This window comes from Panthera leo (genome assembly GCF_018350215.1).
Source record: "Panthera leo isolate Ple1 chromosome B3 unlocalized genomic scaffold, P.leo_Ple1_pat1.1 chrB3_random_Un_scaffold_42, whole genome shotgun sequence".
Classification (NCBI taxonomy): Eukaryota; Metazoa; Chordata; class Mammalia; order Carnivora; family Felidae; genus Panthera; species Panthera leo.
The window spans coordinates 98,106-117,687 of record NW_024962220.1 but is presented as its reverse complement, the minus strand read 5'-3'; the positions used below and the strand labels follow the sequence as shown (position 1 = coordinate 117,687).

Genomic DNA, 19,582 nt, shown 5'->3' with positions numbered 1-19,582 from the left:
AGGAGCTGTGGGATCCTGTGGTCCTGGCTGCACAGGGAGCGCATCTGGGAATTCTGTAAATGTGCAGCTGTTGTGCCTCAGGAAATCTGTAATTCACTCATGTTGAGGGACCGGAGTAAGCAAGTGCAAACAACTGTGTCTTTGTGCATGTTCGTCTAGTTTCCCTATGACAACCCAGTTGCTAATTCCGAGAGTTAATAGGTAAACACAGAATCATATACCCAGGGAGGCTCCCTGGGGAAACTGCTGTGTGGAGAGTAAGCCCCAGACCCTGACAGGAAACCTGCCTGTAACCTCCATGTGCACCTGCGCCTGGGAACACAAAGCAGAATTGTGCATAGTGTGCACCCCCTGGTGGTGCTGATTCCCTCCTTCAGGGAGGTTTGTGTCTGGGCTCCCAGTGAGGTCCCCTCACTGTGTCTTTCGCACAGTAATATGTGGCCGTGTCCTCGGTCTTGAGGTTGTTCATCTGCAGATACAGCGTGTTCTTGGCGTTGTCTCTGGAGATGGTGAATCGGCCCTTCACGGAGTCTGCGTAGCCTGTGCTACTTCCATCATATTTAATATATGCGACCCACTGCAGCCCCTTCCCTGGAGCCTGGCGAACCCAGCCCATTGCATAGCTACTGAAGGTGAATCCAGAGGCCACACAGGTGAGTCTCAGGGACCCCCCAGGCTTCACCAGGTCTCCCCCAGACTCCACCAGCTGCACGTCACACTGGACACCTGCAGACACAAGACATGTTGGTCAGGAAACTGTCACACATCCACTGTTTCACTCACATCCATTCACAGACTCAGTGTCCCTCGTTCACCATGAATTACCTTTTAAAAGAGCAACCAGGAACACCCAGCCCAGCACAAACTCCATGGTGAGGTGTGTGTGTTCTGTGCTGATCACAGAATGGGAACACCTGGGACTCCCGGGGCTGGGGCTCGTCTCCCAGCTGCACGGTCGGGCTGGGTTGGTTTTATCAGCACAGAAAGGGCCCCATTTGCATGTGCTCTGACATATATGTCAAGCTCCAGTCTTAGATTTGATTCTTTAAAAGTGAACTACAGGGTTAGGACGCACTTGTAGTTTAGTTTGTGTAGATGGTGCTGTGACAATTTGAATAATTGTATTCAGTGAGTACAGGTGTATTTGCAGTCCTGTGTGCATTTTTACAGGTCTTTCATCAACATAGATCATTTTCACTCTACAAGAGTTTTACATACTTTTTGAAGTTTAACCCAAAATACTTTATTCTGTGCCATTTTCACTTGTATAATTTTGTTATTTATTTTGCATGTATTTTCATGCTGGTGTGTAGAATCACAGGTCGTTTATTTTTATTTATTTTCTTTGTTCATTTTGCATCCTGCTCTTTTCCTCATTTAAAAAAACTGGTTCTAATATTTTTTTGTGGTATCTCTAGGGTTTTGTTATGTTTAAGATCAATGTCACCTGCAAACAAGTAATTTTCCTTCCTCCTTACTGATTTAAATGTCTTTTATTTTTTTAATTCCCTATTTTTTTCTGGTTATGTCTTCCAGTGGTAGGAGAAGAAAGCTTTTCCCTTCTTTTCTTCTGGGATTTAGCCAGTGTAAGGATTCAATTTACATAAGACCTTTCTACAGGAGAGAATAAATTTCATTTTGTAAGTGCATGGCCTTCCTAATGATATGACACCCAGAGAAAGGACAAAGCAGGTGGCACTTGTGTCTTTCAGACAAAAAAAACATTGGGTTTGGCAAGAGTTAAGTTTGGGGTATTATGTTAGTCACCAAGTAAGTAGGTTTGTTTGCGTAGCCTTCTTGTCCCTGTGTTCCTTATTCTGGTGCTAACGATGGTTCTTCCCTCTTGGTACACGGGAGGGAGATTTATATCCTGCTGTCAAGGGACGATGGAGAGTCTGAGTGTACTTGGGCTCTTTCTCAAGTGACTTTCACCCAAATAAGCAGTGTGACAAGATGACATAGTTTGAGGTGGCATATGTATTCTTCACGTTATCATGGGGAATACTTATGTTAGGGGTGACCATCATTACCTGGCTCCTGATTTGACAGGAAAGCCTTCAGCATTTTACCGTTCAATATGCTGTCAGGTGTGGGCTTTTCATAGTGGCCATGATCATGTGGAGGTAATTTCCTTCAGTCCCTTTTTAATTGGGTTCTTTTTAAATGATGAACATGTGTTGAATTTTGTCTAATGTTTTTTTGAATCAATTAATGATGGCTTTGATTCAGTCATTCCCTCTGGTAATGGAGGACATCACATTTATGCATCTGTGTATGTTGAAGGATCCTTGCATCCCTGGATGAATCCCACTGGATTATGTTGTATGATCCTCTCAATGTTCTGTTGATTTCAGTATGCTCAGATTTTGTGAAGGAATTTTGCATGTATGTTCATTTGAGATAGTGACCTGTAGTTTCCCTTCTTGTGGTGTCTTTCTTTGGTTTTGGTGTGAAAACAATGCTGTCCTCACAAATTTCATTTGGGAGTGCTGTTTTTTTATCAGTGGTTTGTAATAGTTTGAGAAATATTGGCATTAATTTCTCTTTAAATACTTAGTAGAAGTTTTAATAAAGGCATGGACTCCTATGCAGATTTCTTGGAGGGCGAGGCTTTAGATAGAGAAATCTTATTAATTTTTCTTTTGTTCATTTTGTATTTTTCCATGAAACAGTGTTGGTGGACTACATTATGGCATAAAATGTGTAATTTGTTCCTGGTGATCTAATTGTTGGCCTATAAATACCTAAGTTTTTCTTTAATGATCCTTTTCATGTCTTTAGTTCAGTTATGTCTCCTCTTTCAATTCTGATGGCATTTGTTTGAGTCTTCCCTATTTCCCCAGGCTACCTATTTGTTTCAAATTTTATATACTTTTCCAAATACAAATTTTTATGTAATTGATTTGTTTTCTGTATTTGTGATAGTCTCTATTTTCTGTCTGCTTTATATTTTTATGTTATTTTTATGTTTATCTTGTTATGTCAGTAAAAATGCCAATGACTTTTTTAAGGAACCTGAAAAATATACAATTCATATGAAAGCACACAACACATGGAAGCAACAAAACAATCATGACGTCGAGAGAACCTGGAGACATCACACTTCTCTCTTTCTAAAGATATTGCAGAGGTACATTAACCACAACAGTGTGCTGCTGGCATCAAATGAGACATTTAGGCCAGTGGAGCTCATTACGGAGCCCAGAAGTAGAAGTTTGCAGATGCAGTGAGCAAATCCTCCACGAGATTTCCAACAATGCACAGTGGGGGGAGGATAGTGTCTCCTAAACATGGTGTTGACTAGGGGCTCCTGTGTGGCTCCGTAAGTTAAGCATCCCACTTCCACTCAGGTCATGATCTCACGGTTTGTGGGTTCGAGCCTCACATCAGGCTCCTGCTGACAGCTCGGGGCCTGGATTCTGTTTCTGCCTCTATCTCTGTGCCTCCCTACTCATGATCTGTCTCTCTCCCTCAAAACCAAAGTAAGAATTAAAAAATAGTATTGATATATACATGCCAAATAATAACATTTGGCCATAATCTTGCTTCATACATATACGTCGACACAAAAAAATCTCAAAATGGATGAAGGATTAAGAAGAACACTTGAACCTAAATGCCTTCAAAGAAAACATGAAAGATAAACATGATGACATTCACTTGAGAATGATTGATTTGATATAAAAGCAAAGTCACAGAGAACAAAGCAGGCAAGGGGGACTACATCATACCAGAAAAGGGGCAAGCAAATATTTGCAGAGCTAGAAGGCAGTCTATGGGAGGGTAGACATTACAATAAAAAATATTGAAAAGGAGTTAATATCCAAAATGCAGGAGGGACAATAAGGTGTTCTCATTTCCCTGCCATCAGACCACACCTCAAGCTTCCCCCTTTCCCTATTGGAGACCCACCTCCATTCAAAGTGCTCCTCAGAGGATGAGTCTTAAAGATGTGCCCACTGGTGTCTGGGCCTCACATGCACAAGAGGATGGATTGCCCCCAGTGCAGAGCCTGTGCTCAGGGGGCCTGAGAAAGGAACTGCCCCCACCCATCAGTAGCCAGATGCCCTGTCTTGCAGCAGAGGGAGGACCTGACCCTGTAATAGACTCTGTTACCGCAGGATGTTCTTGCTTTACCTCCTCACCGTGTAACACCCCGATCTTGTGAGTAAAGAAAGAACAGAATTTGATTCAGATGGAAATCAAAGCTACTGATTTGTACAATGTAGGAACCATAAAGTCTTTTGTCATCTATTACCCCCCCCCCCCATCTTTTGTCCCTAACCAGGCTGCCGCTCATGCCTCAATTCCTGGTGATGAAGATGCATTCCTGGGATGAACATCTGCTCAACTTTCTTGTCAATGCCATTGCACTCTGATTCACAAGTTCTCTTTTCATGTATGCTTGGGGAAGGCAACTAAGTTGGGCTCAATAGTACTCCAAGTTCTTGAAGCCAACTTACATTCTGTGCCTTCACCCAAGGCTGCACTCTTGTTTCGCATGTCTGTGACTTGTCACTCTATTACCAAAGGAGTCAGAGAGCCCTTGCAGACTCCCCCACCCTCCTAAAGCACCAGCCGGTCAGGGCCATACACCCTCCTGTCTTCTTAATGTCCATGGTTGCAAACAGCTACTGCCAACGAGGACTATGTCACAGTGCTTCGAAAATCACCACAAAGTGTCTTGTCAGTTTTTCACATCCCTCTCACCGGTACAAAAATGCAGTTGCATAAGCTTCTAAGGAAACCTGGCTACTGCTTCCCAAGGACCCCTAACTTCACTGCCTTTGTCTCTGTGAGCCCCTCACCCCTACCTGATGCTGCCACAGATTTCTTTTCGTGGCTTTCAGAGTCATTAACCTACTTTAAAGTGTTAATATTAGCTCTGTGCACACCCCAAACTCTCAACTGTATATCAACAACATGTTTCACCTTTCATTCCATGGAAATGGAGTGGCTGCAGGTATCCTGTGACAACCTGTGCCTCTCGGATATGTCCTATAACTTTCTTCCCATGAAAATTAGACCTTGGGCCATCAGGCCCCACTGCATGCTTGTACCCCCACAGCTGCTGTCTGGATACATTAGGATCCCCACTCACCTCTGTATTCCTCTCTGACAAGTTTGTAATTTCCAGGCCCACCACCTACCTACCAGCAGGCCACTGACCAACCCCTCCATCATCTTGTGTCATGTTAACAGTTTAAATTGGGCTATCCCACTCCCCTCTCTAAAAAGGGAGACCCAGGGCACCTGGGTGGCTCAGTTGGTGGGCGTCCTAGTTCAGCTCAGGTCATGATTTCGCGGATTGTGAGTTTGAGCACTGCATCGGACTCTGTGCTGTCAGCTCAGAGCCTGGAGCCTGCTTCAGATTCTGTGTCCCCCTCTCTCTCTGCTCCTCCAAACTCACACTCTTTCTCTCAAAAATAAATAAACATTAAAAACATTTAAAAGGGGGGACCCTACTTCATTCCACACGATTGCCCTCAGCTACAGGAATGGTTTCCGGGACATCTGGTGGTCAACCCTGAGTTCTATTTTTTAAAAAAAATTTTTTTCTTTAACATTTATTTCTTATTGAGAGACAGAGAGACACAGAGCATGAGCAGGGGAGGGGTAGAGAGAGGGGGAGACATAGAATCTGAAGTAGGCTCCAGGCTCTGAGCTGTCAGTCCAGAGCCCGATGTGGGGCTTGAACTCACAAACTGCGAGATCATGACCTGAGCTGAGGTCCATAGCTTAACCAACTGAGCCACCCAGTTGCCCCACCCTGACTTCTGTTTTGTGACAGCTTCTGTATGTGGGGAAACATAGGAGCCACTCAGGCCAGTTTCCCTACTAAAAGTACTCCAGGCGTCCTCTCTGCCTGCTGTAAAATCAGTCTAAGCCACTGCGCTCCCAGGTTTTCCCAAGCTTGCACATGTGCAAAGGGAAAGACCGCCACTATTCACAACCATTCCAGACATGCCCTGGAGTCTTCAGGGCTGTTGGCACCTCTGCAAATCCCACAGGTCCTAACCGCCATGAGTACCAGAGGACAGAGAACATTTTGCCAGCAGGCCTATAATTGCTGCCCTATTATACGCAACTGATCTTTCTGCTAAAATTGCTAACAGTCACTCTCCAGCCCAAACCGTGAGGAGACTGTCACTATCTCTCCAGCGACTGACAGAGCTCACAAGGCTGTCAAATACACAGCCAAGATCAGAGGCCCCTGTCCTTTCCTTCATTTTAGAAGCCTGCCTTTTTCCCTGACTTGGACTATTGTTTATCATGTAAGTTCCTCACAATGGGAAAAGACAGGTGGACAGATAATGATCAGATGGGGTGTACATTGGGGTTGAGTGGGCCTCCTGAGGCCCCTTTCTTCTCTCCTTTGGTCTTGCACCAGCCCCATCAGATGGGATAATTAAGAAACAGAGAGACAGCGGGTTCTTCCCAGGCATCCACTAAACCTCTGACTAAATTATTTCCCAGGGCACTACTTGTAAATCTCTCCAAGTTTTGTGTAATATCAGCAGGCCCCAGGGAGTCCCTCTAGCCCCTCCCTACCCACTGGGGCTCTCCAGATGGATTTGAGAAATTGGCTTCCTCTTTGGTTAATGGCTGCATGATTGGTGGATGGACTGATGCTGTCTGACTGGACATGCCAATGCCACGACTGTGGTAAAGAATGTAATGCCTGAAATGGTTCCTGGATTTGCCATTCCATTATGGATTTAGCCAGACCAAGGAACTCACTTCAGCACATAGACAAACTACATACTTGCAAAGACTTGGGGGTGATAATTAGAATTTCATACCCCACATCATCCTTAATCATCACAGAAGAGGACGATGAGGATATGTGGATTAGGAGAACAGATATGGAACATGAAAAACTAGACACAAAATTCCTTCAGGGAAAAACTGCCTGGAAACTGGCCTGGAACATCCAGAATCATTGTCCTTGGCCCTTAATGAGATTTGGAATGCTCCAAACATCAGGCAGTGACTGACCCCCTTTGCAAAGTATTTTAGAAAGGAATCCTTAACCCCTTCTCTACTGATTGAGTGAACTTTATGATAACTTATATGACCAAGTTGATGCCATGCATAGCCATGTCCAAGAACTAACAGGTGCACTTGGGTCGTATCATCCACAGACAATAAGAACATGGCCTCTGCCACTGACTAGCCTTGCCACCCTTTCTACAGAATATGGGACACTCATCAGGTCTTCAGAGAGCACCCAGTGCCACCTCGCTGAGAAGGACCTTATGACGGACTGCTAACCGACTACACTGCCATCAGAATTAGGGAAAGATTCTTCTGGATTCACGCAAGCTGCTACAGACCCTTACACCAGTTTTCCAAATCCCGTCTACAGTAAATAATCAGTCTGATTGTCAATCGTTTTGACATCAGGATAGCAAGTAAGCCCCCAAAGTCGTGTTATTTCCTGACAATGCAAACAGGTGAATGCACCATGTGGATGGACAAATGGAAGGGTGTGGTATCCACAACCAGAACGACAATGTCACTCTGCCTTTCCTTCCACTGCATTGATTGGGACCAAAACTTTGATGGAAGCTTCAGGATGGTCCTTTGCTCAGGTGAAGTATTGGGAGAGAATATTTCTCTTTGTATGAAGACAGTCATGGTGCTATGTTCTCTCTCTCGGTGACATAGCAAGGCAATCTGGTGCCAGATGGTCACAAGGTGCTCCAGCATAACTCCCATGGCACACTGTCCAGATCCCAAAATGTTTCAATGGCACTCAGACTACCTGTGCATCAAGTGGCATAGCTCAGCCACTTCCAGGTAAGGCTTCCTAACAGCACAAGTCATATGAGAGTAGACCAAAAATCTGGAGTAGCTCAGTCAGGTGACAAAACCCACCTTATAGCTGCTGAAGGGGTGCAGGCCTCCCATGTCTCACAAACTTTCAGGAATGCATGATAATTGACCAGTGACAGTGACCCTCAATTGCCCAGGCCAGTGGGAACTCATGACAGGCTCTACATGTGCTTGTCAGCCTAACATCTTGGCACTCTTTGGACTGTTAGGAATTCCCAAGGCAGCAGGGTAGAGATGCACAGGTTGAGAGCAGACTGTGGCTGGGACTCCTTGGTCATCGATGCTGAATGGGACATACTGTCTAGCTCAGTCATGACAGAGTCTCCCCTGTGGCCCTTTAGATACCCTCAACTGCCTAGACAGTCTTGGGAATGTGAGCCATCTTATGGACAGCTGGGAATTTACATTTCAGTAGTCAACTGTAAAGCACCACCTGTTAGGAGGGGGCTTTAATGCCCATCATGTGGGCAGACTGAAAGGAGAAATGGTGTGTTTACTGTCCCCGCTCCTTCAGTAAATCTTGAATTATGGGGTGCAATTACTCAGTCCTCTATTGCGCACAATATTGATGTGCATATACTGTCTTAATTGGATGTAGGGGGGTGCAATTTGCAGTCCTACAGACTCCTGATATGTAGTTCCCCCCAGGAAAGCCAGGCACTGGGTTTGTTCCCACTGGCCTGATGGCATGTGAGGGCATCCACATCATTAACAAGGAATTCCAGGAAACCTTGCATTTTCATGATGGTGTAGTGCCTGTCACCATATCTCTCTTTCACACTGGTCCGTGGATATGTTGGTGTAGTGGTCTTGACAGGGAGGACCTGGGATAGAAGTTAGGTCTTCCCAGACACGTGTGCTGAGGCCTCCCACACTGAGGTGTCCCCCACAACACCTGTCAAATAGGGAGTCATTGTCAGCAGCAGTGAGGAATACAGCCAGTAGGGGGAGGTTGCGGTCGTGTCCTCCTCCCAGGGAGACATGATGCTCCTGGTAGAGTTGCCTCTGTCACTAGGTAGGCATGGCTAAGCAAACACAACACCAGGGTACTGGTTGCAACACAGTGGACCCAGCAGCTGGCGTCTTCTTCGACACCAATCTAGGGATATGGTCTTCGGTGTCCAGCAATATCTCACTTGGAGATCAGTAGGAAATACACACCTCTGGAACCCCAGGATGGTGCCTGATTGTTGGTCTCTGCAGGGAGTCTGACCTTTTATGGCACTGGTAACTTAGGTTGGGGGTTTCTGGCAACACCTGGCATCAGCCCAAAGCAAAGCTACAGACCACCGGCAAGCTCCAGCTCCTTCCCAGAGCAGCTGAGATGTGGGGGTGAGGAACGAGTGAGCCATTCTCAGTGCTAACACATTGTTGGAGGGCACCACCTAGGCCTCCAATCCCATCCCTGGGGACAAATGTGTTGGGGACCCCAGTTGTTGTACAAAATTAAGAACATGTAGACTGTATCCTGCTGAAGGAATAGGCAAGAGCCATTGCTCAGGGGGTGGACAGGTGGCTCCCTAGGCATCTGAGCTCTGGCTTTGGATACATGAGATGCATGGAGCCCTCCTGACTCAAGGTGGGGTTTCAGTGCACCCCCAACATAGGAAATGGAGGCACAGGATTTATGACTCACAGGGCTCAGAAGCAAGCGTACACAAGGACCTTGGGAAGGGCAGGCCTCCTTCCCACAGCCCCAGTGATCAGGACATAGAAAACAGGGTAGCAAGTACCTGATCACTTGAGAATGGATGGGGCTGAAGTCCCTAACTTTTCACAGGCTCACATCTGTGTGGTTATTCGAGAAGGCTCTCAGAAAACCAGTGGGAATCCTAGGCAGATCCTTATCTAAGGTTAAACTCACTGCAAAGTAGGCAAGAGAAAGAGAGCAGGGATTCACATTCATCGGGCTCCAACTGGATGCCAGAGTCATCCATAGGCACTTGTGCCTGCCTTTCTGATTCATTTCATTGGGTGCTCCTTTAAACCTCATGGTCTCAGTCTCCCACATTTGGAAATTTTGTCTCCAGAGAGGCACAGCTTGTGCTAGGTGGAACCTAATGCCAGTCCCCTTCCGTCACAGCCCACAGACACCCCAGTGTGGAACAGGCAATGTGGGTGGGTGGTAGCCCTCCATTATCCTGAACCCACGTTGGGACTGGGGGAAGACAGATTACCTGGAGAATGAGAAAATGTTCAGTGTGCAAGAGCACAGTTTTGGAGACAACTCATGAATTTGTCCCTGAAAGAGCTTGTGTGAACGTCTCTTAATTCTGGAAGCATATACCTCAGTTCCAGACCCAGATGCTGACTCAGGTCCTCTGCACATAATCTCGGGCTCAGTTTGGGCTCTTGGAAGCTTAGATATATACGTAGAGGCCATAAGCATGCAGTTTTTAAGTTTTATTTCAGCGTTCTGGTCAGTGAGCCATGAGAGATGTGTGTCAGAGCCTGATGTGCCTGTGGACCCCTGTGTCTCCTGCAGACCCCCGAAATGTGGATGTCAGCTCTGCAGCCTCATTACTGTATTGTCACACATGTGCCAGTTGGATTGTCTATAGTTGTTCAGCAGTCAGGAGGCTAATTATGGATTGTCGTCAGAAACAATCAGTCCCTTAACTTTCTCGGGGTTGATAATTTGACATTTGTGGCGACACCACAAGGAATGCAGCTATTATGGCTTAAATGGGACCAAAAACCGCTCTGAGATATAACAGGGATTCATGACTTTGCCTCACTGGCCGCATTCTTGTTGGAGGGGTCCACTGTCCGTGCTCCCACCAGTGCCTCGTCCAGTGCACCATGGAGGATCCCTGCTTATGTGGCAATGGCAGTTCCTGTTATTGTCGCACGACCCTCTGTGACTGCATTTCTCCGGGATACAGTCATAGTTCAGCTGAGCCACACTGCCATTGCAGTAGGTATCCTGACATGTTTCCAGGAGCACATGACATACCAGTTTTCACATGACGAATATCGGTTGTGCTATGACATGAATCCAGCCGCAAACACCAGAACCCTGAGATCTTGGACGGATGGAATCCAACATGCTCTTGCAGCTGAAGGAGATGTGTGATATTCCTACACTGCAGCCTTCCACACGGCACGTCTGTGTGGGAACAGGTTCAGTGTTGAATTCCCCGGGGTCTTCTGCAGTGTCCATGTCGGCTGCTTTTTTGATTTATGGTCTAGCAGACATCTTCACCTTTCCAGAATTTTTGCAAAGATTTCTTGACAGTGCATAATGCAGTGAGTGCAGTTCCCATGATAGCAGCAGCCCTCTTCAGTGCACGGGGTTCCATCTTGCATATGGAAGTCATCAGGGCCCGACAAGGACACCCCACGGCAGGACTCTGGAAGATCACATATATTTTGGATTGGCCTGCCAAGTGTCCCAGCATCGAAATCGGTGCAGTTTGTATAGCATCTGCCTGTATTACATATGTCCCGAGGGGTTAAAATACAATCACTCATACAGCATAGATTGCTATAGAACTGCTCTAAGGAGCTGCAGTCACAATGCTTGCCTGGGTCAGCCAAGTAGTTTCCGAAATGACTGTAGGTAAGGCTTTTATTTCAATGCACCATTTAGATGTTGAAGAGGCACTTGCCTAATCTGTCACTCATTTTGTGCTGCATGTGAATGAAGAAACACTTCCTGAAAGCTTCAGGTATACAAGGGAATTGGGTCCTAATGCAGTTGGACCTTTTCTGGCAAGCATATTCATCCGTGTCAACCGACAAACCAATATTTTTTGCAATCTGATGTGTTGCTATGACAGACAAGAGTAAATAATATCTGCCTAAATAACCCATCACGATGGGGCTTTGTGGATGGCATATACTACATACAACTGGATTGAAATTAACTTCATGGGATCCATTTCGAATCGCAACTAAGGATGAATGTGGTTTAAGGATTCGAAAACCCTTGGACTCATAGTATCGAAAAAAACGGACTCTGATGCAACACATATTTGCCCATGTTAGCTGGATCTCTCTCATTATAAATTATCATGAAACCAATATAGTAACTTACATGAATCCCATGAAACAATGAGTCAATTAAGCTAACTAGCCTTGTTAGGAATTGGGCACCTCTTGACCCATGGTTGAACACACTATATATTGTTTTGGAACTGAGAGCAGAATTCCGTGATGGGATGACTACAACTTACTAGAGATCCTGAGGACTGTACTGACATTTGCTTGAACAGGGGTCCCTATCCTCCTTATACCCAGGTTATAAGTAGGTCCCGTTGCATTGGTGTCTGCCACTATCTGAGAAACAATGTGTTCAAATGTTGGGAATCGCTGATGTGTCTGATTTCTTAGGCAAGGTCATCCAACTTCATGATACCTTCAAGGCCCTGATAGCACGTGTCCATGGAGACCATGGAAAGAGGAATCTCCTCCAGGTAGCCGAGGTAGTAACAGTCTGGAGGCATGGAGGGGTAGTCCATCTGCAAGTCTCCCTGATCATCCTGAGTGATCATCAGCAGATGTCTGGACCTAAAGGGTTTCTTTGGCCACATGTGGATAACGTGTCTTTTGTCCCAAAACACAGGCTACAGGACAGCCAACCAGTCATCTGAATGCCCGTGCCATTGTGCAGCTCCTTCTTTGTAATTACCACCTCAAGGAGATGTAGAGCCATGAGGGACGACCTTGAGAACCCTGGACAGGAGCCAGCACTGCCCAGAATGCAAACTGCAAGAGGGATGCCCTCAAGGTGACCTGGCCCTCTGCCACCCTCATGCCCCTGCTCAGGGACATCTGCCAGTGAGAGTGGATAAGTGGAGGATCCTCAGCAAAGTGAGGTCTAGGCCATCTGACAGAACAGAGGGCTCTACCGGGTGGCCAGTCCCCTGCACCTGGGATCCACTTGTGGGTTTAGGTAACAGTCCCAGGGTGTGGCATTGTGTGACCCTGCACAACAGTTCAGCTGGGGTGGATGTGGGAGAAGCAGGTGAGCCAGTTCAACCCTTGCTCACATGGACATAGTAAGGACTTGGACCCAGAGACATGGCTCTATTCAACACATTCCATCTTTCCTCCAGCTAGTGAATATGGGATATGAAATTTTAACACCCTGAACTTCTCTACCAATTCCATGTCCTGTGGTACTGCTGGGTCACTTTCTATGGATGACTGCTTTTCCTCATTATGGAGACCAATGCTTCCTACTTCCTTGGGATGTGGAGGTGGACATTGTCAATTTTACCTTTATAGGTGACTAAAAAAATAGCTTTGTCATTTTTCATGTCTCATTCTGGTTAGACATTAGTTTTCAAGCCATTTGATCCTCTGGTTTATGGTTTGAAGCTTCCTCTGAGTTTACTGAGGAAACATTTCCCAGTATTCTGTCATGATTGGTGAAGTACAAGGTTGTATTTTAGTATTTTTTTATGCCAGCTTGGGAGAACAGAAAGTACTGCTGACCATGTGTGAGTCCCCGGGGTTTTCCACTCTAATCCCTTATTGGGGTTCTTTCCTGGCCTCTGGCAGTCTCCTCCCATGCATGTGTGGTTCCCTCCTCAGCTGGAGATGCCAGGGAGTGGAGGTAACTTTGGCAGCTTGCACCATGGAGTCTGCACATGATCAAAACACGTTATCAACCATGGAACCCCCTTGTTTGATTAAATATGCTCTCCTCCTTTAAAACCCCCTGTGTCAGGGAGAAACCTCAGAGTTGGCTTTTGGACAGGAGTCTGCATTCTCACCAGTGGCTGGCCTTGTGCATAAGGCTCAAATTCCTTTCCTACCAAAACTAAAACTTTGAACGTTGACCTTTCCAGCAACAGGCAGCTGAATTTGGGTTTTGATAACAATAAAACAGAGAGTGGAGTGGCAGTTGCCAGGGGCTGGCAGCGAGGCGCAATGAGGGTTAGATATCAAGGGGTGTGATTTTCTGTTATGCAAGACGACTAATTTCTAGAGGTCTTCTCTACAACATTACATGTGTAGTTAACAATATTGTACAGTACGGTTAAAATTTAGTGAAGAGGGTGGATCTCAGTTTCAGTGAGATCTTACCGCAATACACGAGTTTTGCTTCTCACACAAAGTATGCATGGACACACACTCTTTACTGATAAGTGAAAATAATTTTTAAAAATTTACATACTTTGGATCCTAACCCTGAATATATGCCATTTATAAATATGTTCTTCCATTCCATAGGTTGCCTTTTAGTTTTGTTTATTGTTTCCTTCACTGTGCAGAAGCTTGCTATTTTGAGGTACTCCCAAGAGTTCATATATGTATGTATTTAATTTTCTTGTAATATTTTTAATTTAAATTTAAGTGTGTTAACCTACAGTGTAGTATTGATTTCAGGTGTAGAATTTAGTGATTCATCACGTACATATAACACACAGTTCTCATTTCAACAAGTGCCCTTCTTAATCCCACCTCCCTTTTAGCCCACCTTACCCCCCTCCCCTTGGTTTGTTCTCTGTATTTAAGAGTCTCTTCCAGTTTCCTATTCTCTGTTTTTATCTTATTTTATGTTGCCTTCCCCTATGTTGTGTTTCTTATATTCCACATATGAATGAAATCATATGATATTTGACTTTTTCTTAGTGACATATTTCACTTAGGTTAATACGTTGTTGTTCCACCCACATTGTTGTAAATGACAAGATTTCATTCTTTTTGATGGCTGAGTAATATTCCATTGTATATATTTACCACCTCTTCTTTATGCATTCATCTTCTGATGGATATTTGGACTCTCCCACAATTTGCTTATTGTTGATAGGGCTGCTGTAAACATTGGGGTCCATGTGCCCCTTCGAATCAGCATTTTGGTATCCTTTGGATAAATCCTAGTAAAACAATTGCTTGATCACAGGATAGTTCTATTTTTAATTTTTTTCTGGAATCTCCACACTATTTTCCAGAATTGCTGCACCAGTTTGCATTCCCACCATGTTAATTTTAGCCATCCTGACAGGTGTAGGTGTTATCTCATTGTGGTTTTGATGTATGTCCCTGCCGAGGAGTGACAATGAGCTTCATTACACGTGTCTTTTCGCCATCTGGAAGTCTTCTTTGAAAAATGTCTATTCATGTCTTCTGACCATTTCTTCACCAGATTATTTGTTTTTTTCAGTGTCGAGTTTGAGAAGTTCTTTATAGATTTTGGATACTAAGCCTTTATCTGATATGCCTTTTGCAAATATCTTCTATTTTGTCAGTTGCCTTTTAGTTTTGTTGATTGTGTCTTTGCTGTACAGAAGCTGTTTATCTTGAGGTCCCAATAGTTCATTTTTGCTTTTGTTTCCCTTGCATCTGGGACATGTCCAGTAAGAAGTTGTTCTGACTGTGCTCAAAGAGTTTGGTGCCTGTGTTTTCCTCTAGGATTTTGATGGTTTCCTGTCTCACATTTAGGTCTTTCATGCATTTTGAGTTTGTTTTTGTGTATATTGTAAGAAAGTGGTCTGGTTCCATTAGAGTTTCCTGTTGCTGTCCAGTTTTCCCAACACCATTTGTTGAAGGGACTGTCATTTTTCCATTTGATACTGTTTCCTGTTTTGTTGAAGATTAGTTGACCATTTATGGGTTTTCTACTCTGTTCCATTAATCTATGTGTCTCTTTTTGTGCCAGGAGCATACTGTCTTGATGACTACAGCATTGTAACATAGCTTGAAATCCAGAATTGTGATGCCTCCATTTTTTCCTTTTTTAGGCTCGCTTTGGGTGTTCAAGGTCTTTTGTGGTTCCATGATAATTTTAGAATTATTTGTTTTAGGTCTGTGAGGAATGCTTGTATTATTTGACAGGGATATTTGCATAGAATTATTTGCATTGAATGTCTAGATTGCTTTGGGTAGTATCAACATTTTAACAATGTTTTTTGTTTTAATCCATGTGCATGGAATATTTTTCCATTTCTTTGTGTCTTCTTCAATTTGTACCATAAATGTCCCAGGTTTTTCAGAGTAAAGCTCTTGTAACTCTTTAGGGAGGGTTATTTCTAGGTATCTTATGGTTTTTGGTGTAATTGTAAATGGGATGAATTCCTTGATTTCTCTTTCTCCTGCTTCATTATTGTTGTATCGAAATGCACAAATTTCTGTATGTTGATTTCGTATGCTGCAGCTTTACTGGTTTATTGTATCAGTTCTAGTGGGGTTTTTTTTTTTTGGTGGAGTTTTTTAGGTTTTCTATATATAGTATAAAATCCAACTCCAAAACTGAATAATCCTATTAAAAAATGAGCAGAAGGCATGAATAGACTTTCCAAAATGCAACATACAGATGGCCAATAAACACAGGAAATGATGCTCAACATCACTCATCATCAGGGAAATATAAATCAAAACTACAACGAAATATCAACTCACTCCTGTCAGAATGACTAAACTCAACTACACAAGGAACAACAGGTGTTTGTGAGGATACAGAGAAAGGGGAACACTTTTGCACTGCTTGTGGGAATGGAAACTGGTGCAGCTTGTCTGGAAAACAGCATGGGCATTCCTCAAAATGCTAAAAATATAACTACCTTATGATTGATCAATTGAACTGCTAGGTATTTACCCAAAGGATACAAAAATACTAATTTAAAGGGGATTGCAACTCTATGTTTATAGCAGCCCTATCAAAAACAGCCCAGCTATGGAAACAGTCCAAGTAAGCATTGACTCATAAATGGATAAAGTACATGTGGTATATCTACACACACACACACACACACACACACACACACACACACACACACACACTCATACTCATACACTGGAATGTTTCTCAGCCCTGAAAGGAATGACATTTGCTATTTGTAATGATATGGATGGAGCTAGAGAGTATTATGCTAACTGAAACAAGTGAGAGAAAGACAAATATATGATTTCATTCATATGTAGAATTTAAGAAACTTCAAATGGGAAATGGGACAAAGAAGAGAGAAGAGCTACACCAAGAAATAAACTTTTTTCAATGTTTTTAAATTTATGTTGAGATAGAATGGGGCGAGGAGCAGAGGAAGCGGGAAGGAGAATCCCAAGCAGTCTCTTTGCTGTCAGTGCAGAAACCAAAATGGGGCTTGATCTCAGGATCCATGAAATCAAGACATGAACCCAAATCAAGAGTCTTAGGCTTAACCCATGGAACATATAAACCCAACAAAACAGATTCTTACCTATACAAAACAAACTTATGGTTACCAGAGGGAACGTGGGAGGAGGTTTGGGGAAGTAGGTGATGGGGTTGCAGGGCCGCACTCATAATGAGCATTGGGTGTTGTATGGAAATGTTGAATCACTATATTTTACACCTGAAAGTAATACTCCATTGAATGTTTACTATCTGGAATATGAATAAAATCTCAAATGATGTATTTACAGTGTCTTTAAATGGCCTTCTTGGCCTACAGCCCATGAAGAAACATTTATTCCAGAAAATATACTGACAGACGGCAAAGCTAGAATTTTGAGCTAAGGTATGTGCCTTTCCTTCCCCACCCCAGCTCAGCAAATGGAAACTCCAGTGCAAGGAGCTGTGACTATAGGCATGTGCCACTGAGCCTGGCTGCAACCTCCCCTCCAGACTGTTGCAACCAATACCGGGGTTCCTGGTGACCAGCTCCTGTTCAGAGGACTCTTTCCCAGAGGGACAGGATGTCAGTGACCCTAAGCTGTTTGCTGTTGAGGCCAAGCCCCAACAGGTGCCACTGAGATGTGGGACTCACTCATTGTTTGCAGCCCCACTCCCAGGATGGAAACTCTGCCCTGGGCACAGTCCACTAGGGATGCTGGGAGCCTGGTTGCCCCAGACCTGACTTGTACGGCAGGGGTCTCATGCCACTAGGACAAGAAATCCTCAAAGAAGTGCAGCTGCCACTCACCCCTAAACTTAGCCCTTATTTTGTCCCCACCTGCAGCTGCAGAGTTTTGCCCAGGGCAGGGGGGAGCTGGAGCAATTCCCTAAACCAAGGTGCAGATCTGTTTCAGTATAACTGACTTCATTTACAGATGAGGGTGAGGAAGGTCTGGGCCTCATGTTGTGGGAGACTCAGGTGCAGGAGACTGATGGTTTCAGTGGAGTATTCCTAACCTACTCCTCCTCACCTGCAGGAGAGAGCCAGAGCCAGGGACAGTGGAGGGAACAGCTCCTGTCAGAACACATGTCAGATTATGGCCTCAACAACTCTCCATTCAGAGGAGTCCGAGGTTGTAGGGTTTAGTCTGTGGAGACTTGAAACATCTTGGTTACAACATTTAAAATTTCAACATGACTAGGTTTTAGGTCATTTCTATCTGCAGTAAGGGTTTCCTTCATGTCTCCTATGCTTTCCTCAAGCACAGCAAGTATCCTTATGATAGTTGTTAAAAATTCTATTTCCTTGTGAGAGTCTTTAGAAATTCTGTTTGAGGCATATTAGTTATATGTGCTTTAATAATATCCCTGGCAATGACCTTTTATCGTTTTTTCTTTTGGGATGAATTCGTCCATCATGGTGTATGTCTATGTCTCTGCTTTCTTAAGTGTTTTAGAAAATCCTGTTTTGTTTTCTGCTTCTAGAGTAGTGTCTTTATTGAGAAGTTCAATTGCTGTTGAGGGCTTGACACTTTAGGAAGCATTTGTTGCATATTCTGTGTGCACTGTGCTGTCGTGTATTGGCTGCTCTGTCCCTCAGCTAAGTCCTCTGCAGAGCTTCTCCTTGTCTCCAGTGATGAGTGTTTAGACATTGTCCACACTGTTGTGAGTTTTAACTAGGTGAGTGTGTTCTGCCTGTAAAAGAGGCTAATTCCTATTTCCCCTAGAGGTGAAGCTATGCCTCACTATATGGTCAGTAGACTTGGTGCCTTTGGGGGTATATGCCATCTTTTGATGGAGGGGCGCAGTGCTGATCTGGTTTCCAGGCCCTCTTTCTCTAGTAAGGAAGCACCTGAGGAAGGCAAGGGGGGGGGTATAGCTTGGTGTCAGTGGCTCAGCTTCTACTGGGAGGTTCTGTGCTGCTCACTGAATTCTGTCCATGCTGATTGGTGGGAGGAAATATTGGCATCAGCTCCCTGTCTAGTCCCTTGAGTTGGAGTTCCCAGCCTCCCCTGTTCAGGAAGCCCTCCCACAGAGAGAACAATCTGTACCTGTGGGTCCTGGGCTTCCATCAGAACCCTGCCTTCACCCTGTCTGTGTCCAAACCATTGGCCCACCTGGTGGCACAGGGCTCTTATGTTTTATCTCAGGAGCTCTAGCTGGATTTCAAAACTCCAAATTATATGAACTCAATGTGACTGGGACCCCACTGATCCTCTGTGAGAGGGTCTCGCTGTGCTGTGCCTGGAGCTAGTTATTCCAGAAGGGCAGTTGCATGAACACAAGGGGCTTGGAGTTCATGGTGAAGAACAACAAGAAGGCAGTGTTCAGTTAGCTGCTCTCAACAGAGGCTCCTATGCTAATGACCAGGGCAGTGCAATGGTGCCTGTCAGCTCTCCTGCCCCACGAGAGGCAATACACCTTTTACGAAATGCACCCTGAGAAGGGAACTGTCTCTCCCCAAGTCCCCCAGGGGATTTCAGACCACAATGCCCCCTATGCGACTCTGCCTTCCTTCTCCACAGAAGCACAGCTATGCCCACCAGGCTCCATGCCAGTCATGGCATGGACTTCTAAATCTTCAGTCTTTGACCTGCACATTTACAGGAGGTTGACTTGTCATGATTACCTTTATGTGTCATCTTGAGTGCATCATGGGTGCCCAGACTCCCCACTGTTTCTGTGGATGTCTGTGAT

At 44.7% G+C, this 19,582-nt stretch overlaps 1 gene segment (V, D, J or C); it reads right to left on the bottom strand.

Annotated features, from left to right (window-relative positions):
• Nucleotides 1-373: 373 nt before the first annotated feature.
• Nucleotides 374-11,002, bottom strand: LOC122212713. The segment is given in 2 exon segments: nt 374-718; nt 10,925-11,002. Coding segments are annotated over 2 exon segments (423 nt in total).
• Nucleotides 11,003-19,582: the final 8,580 nt, after the last annotated feature.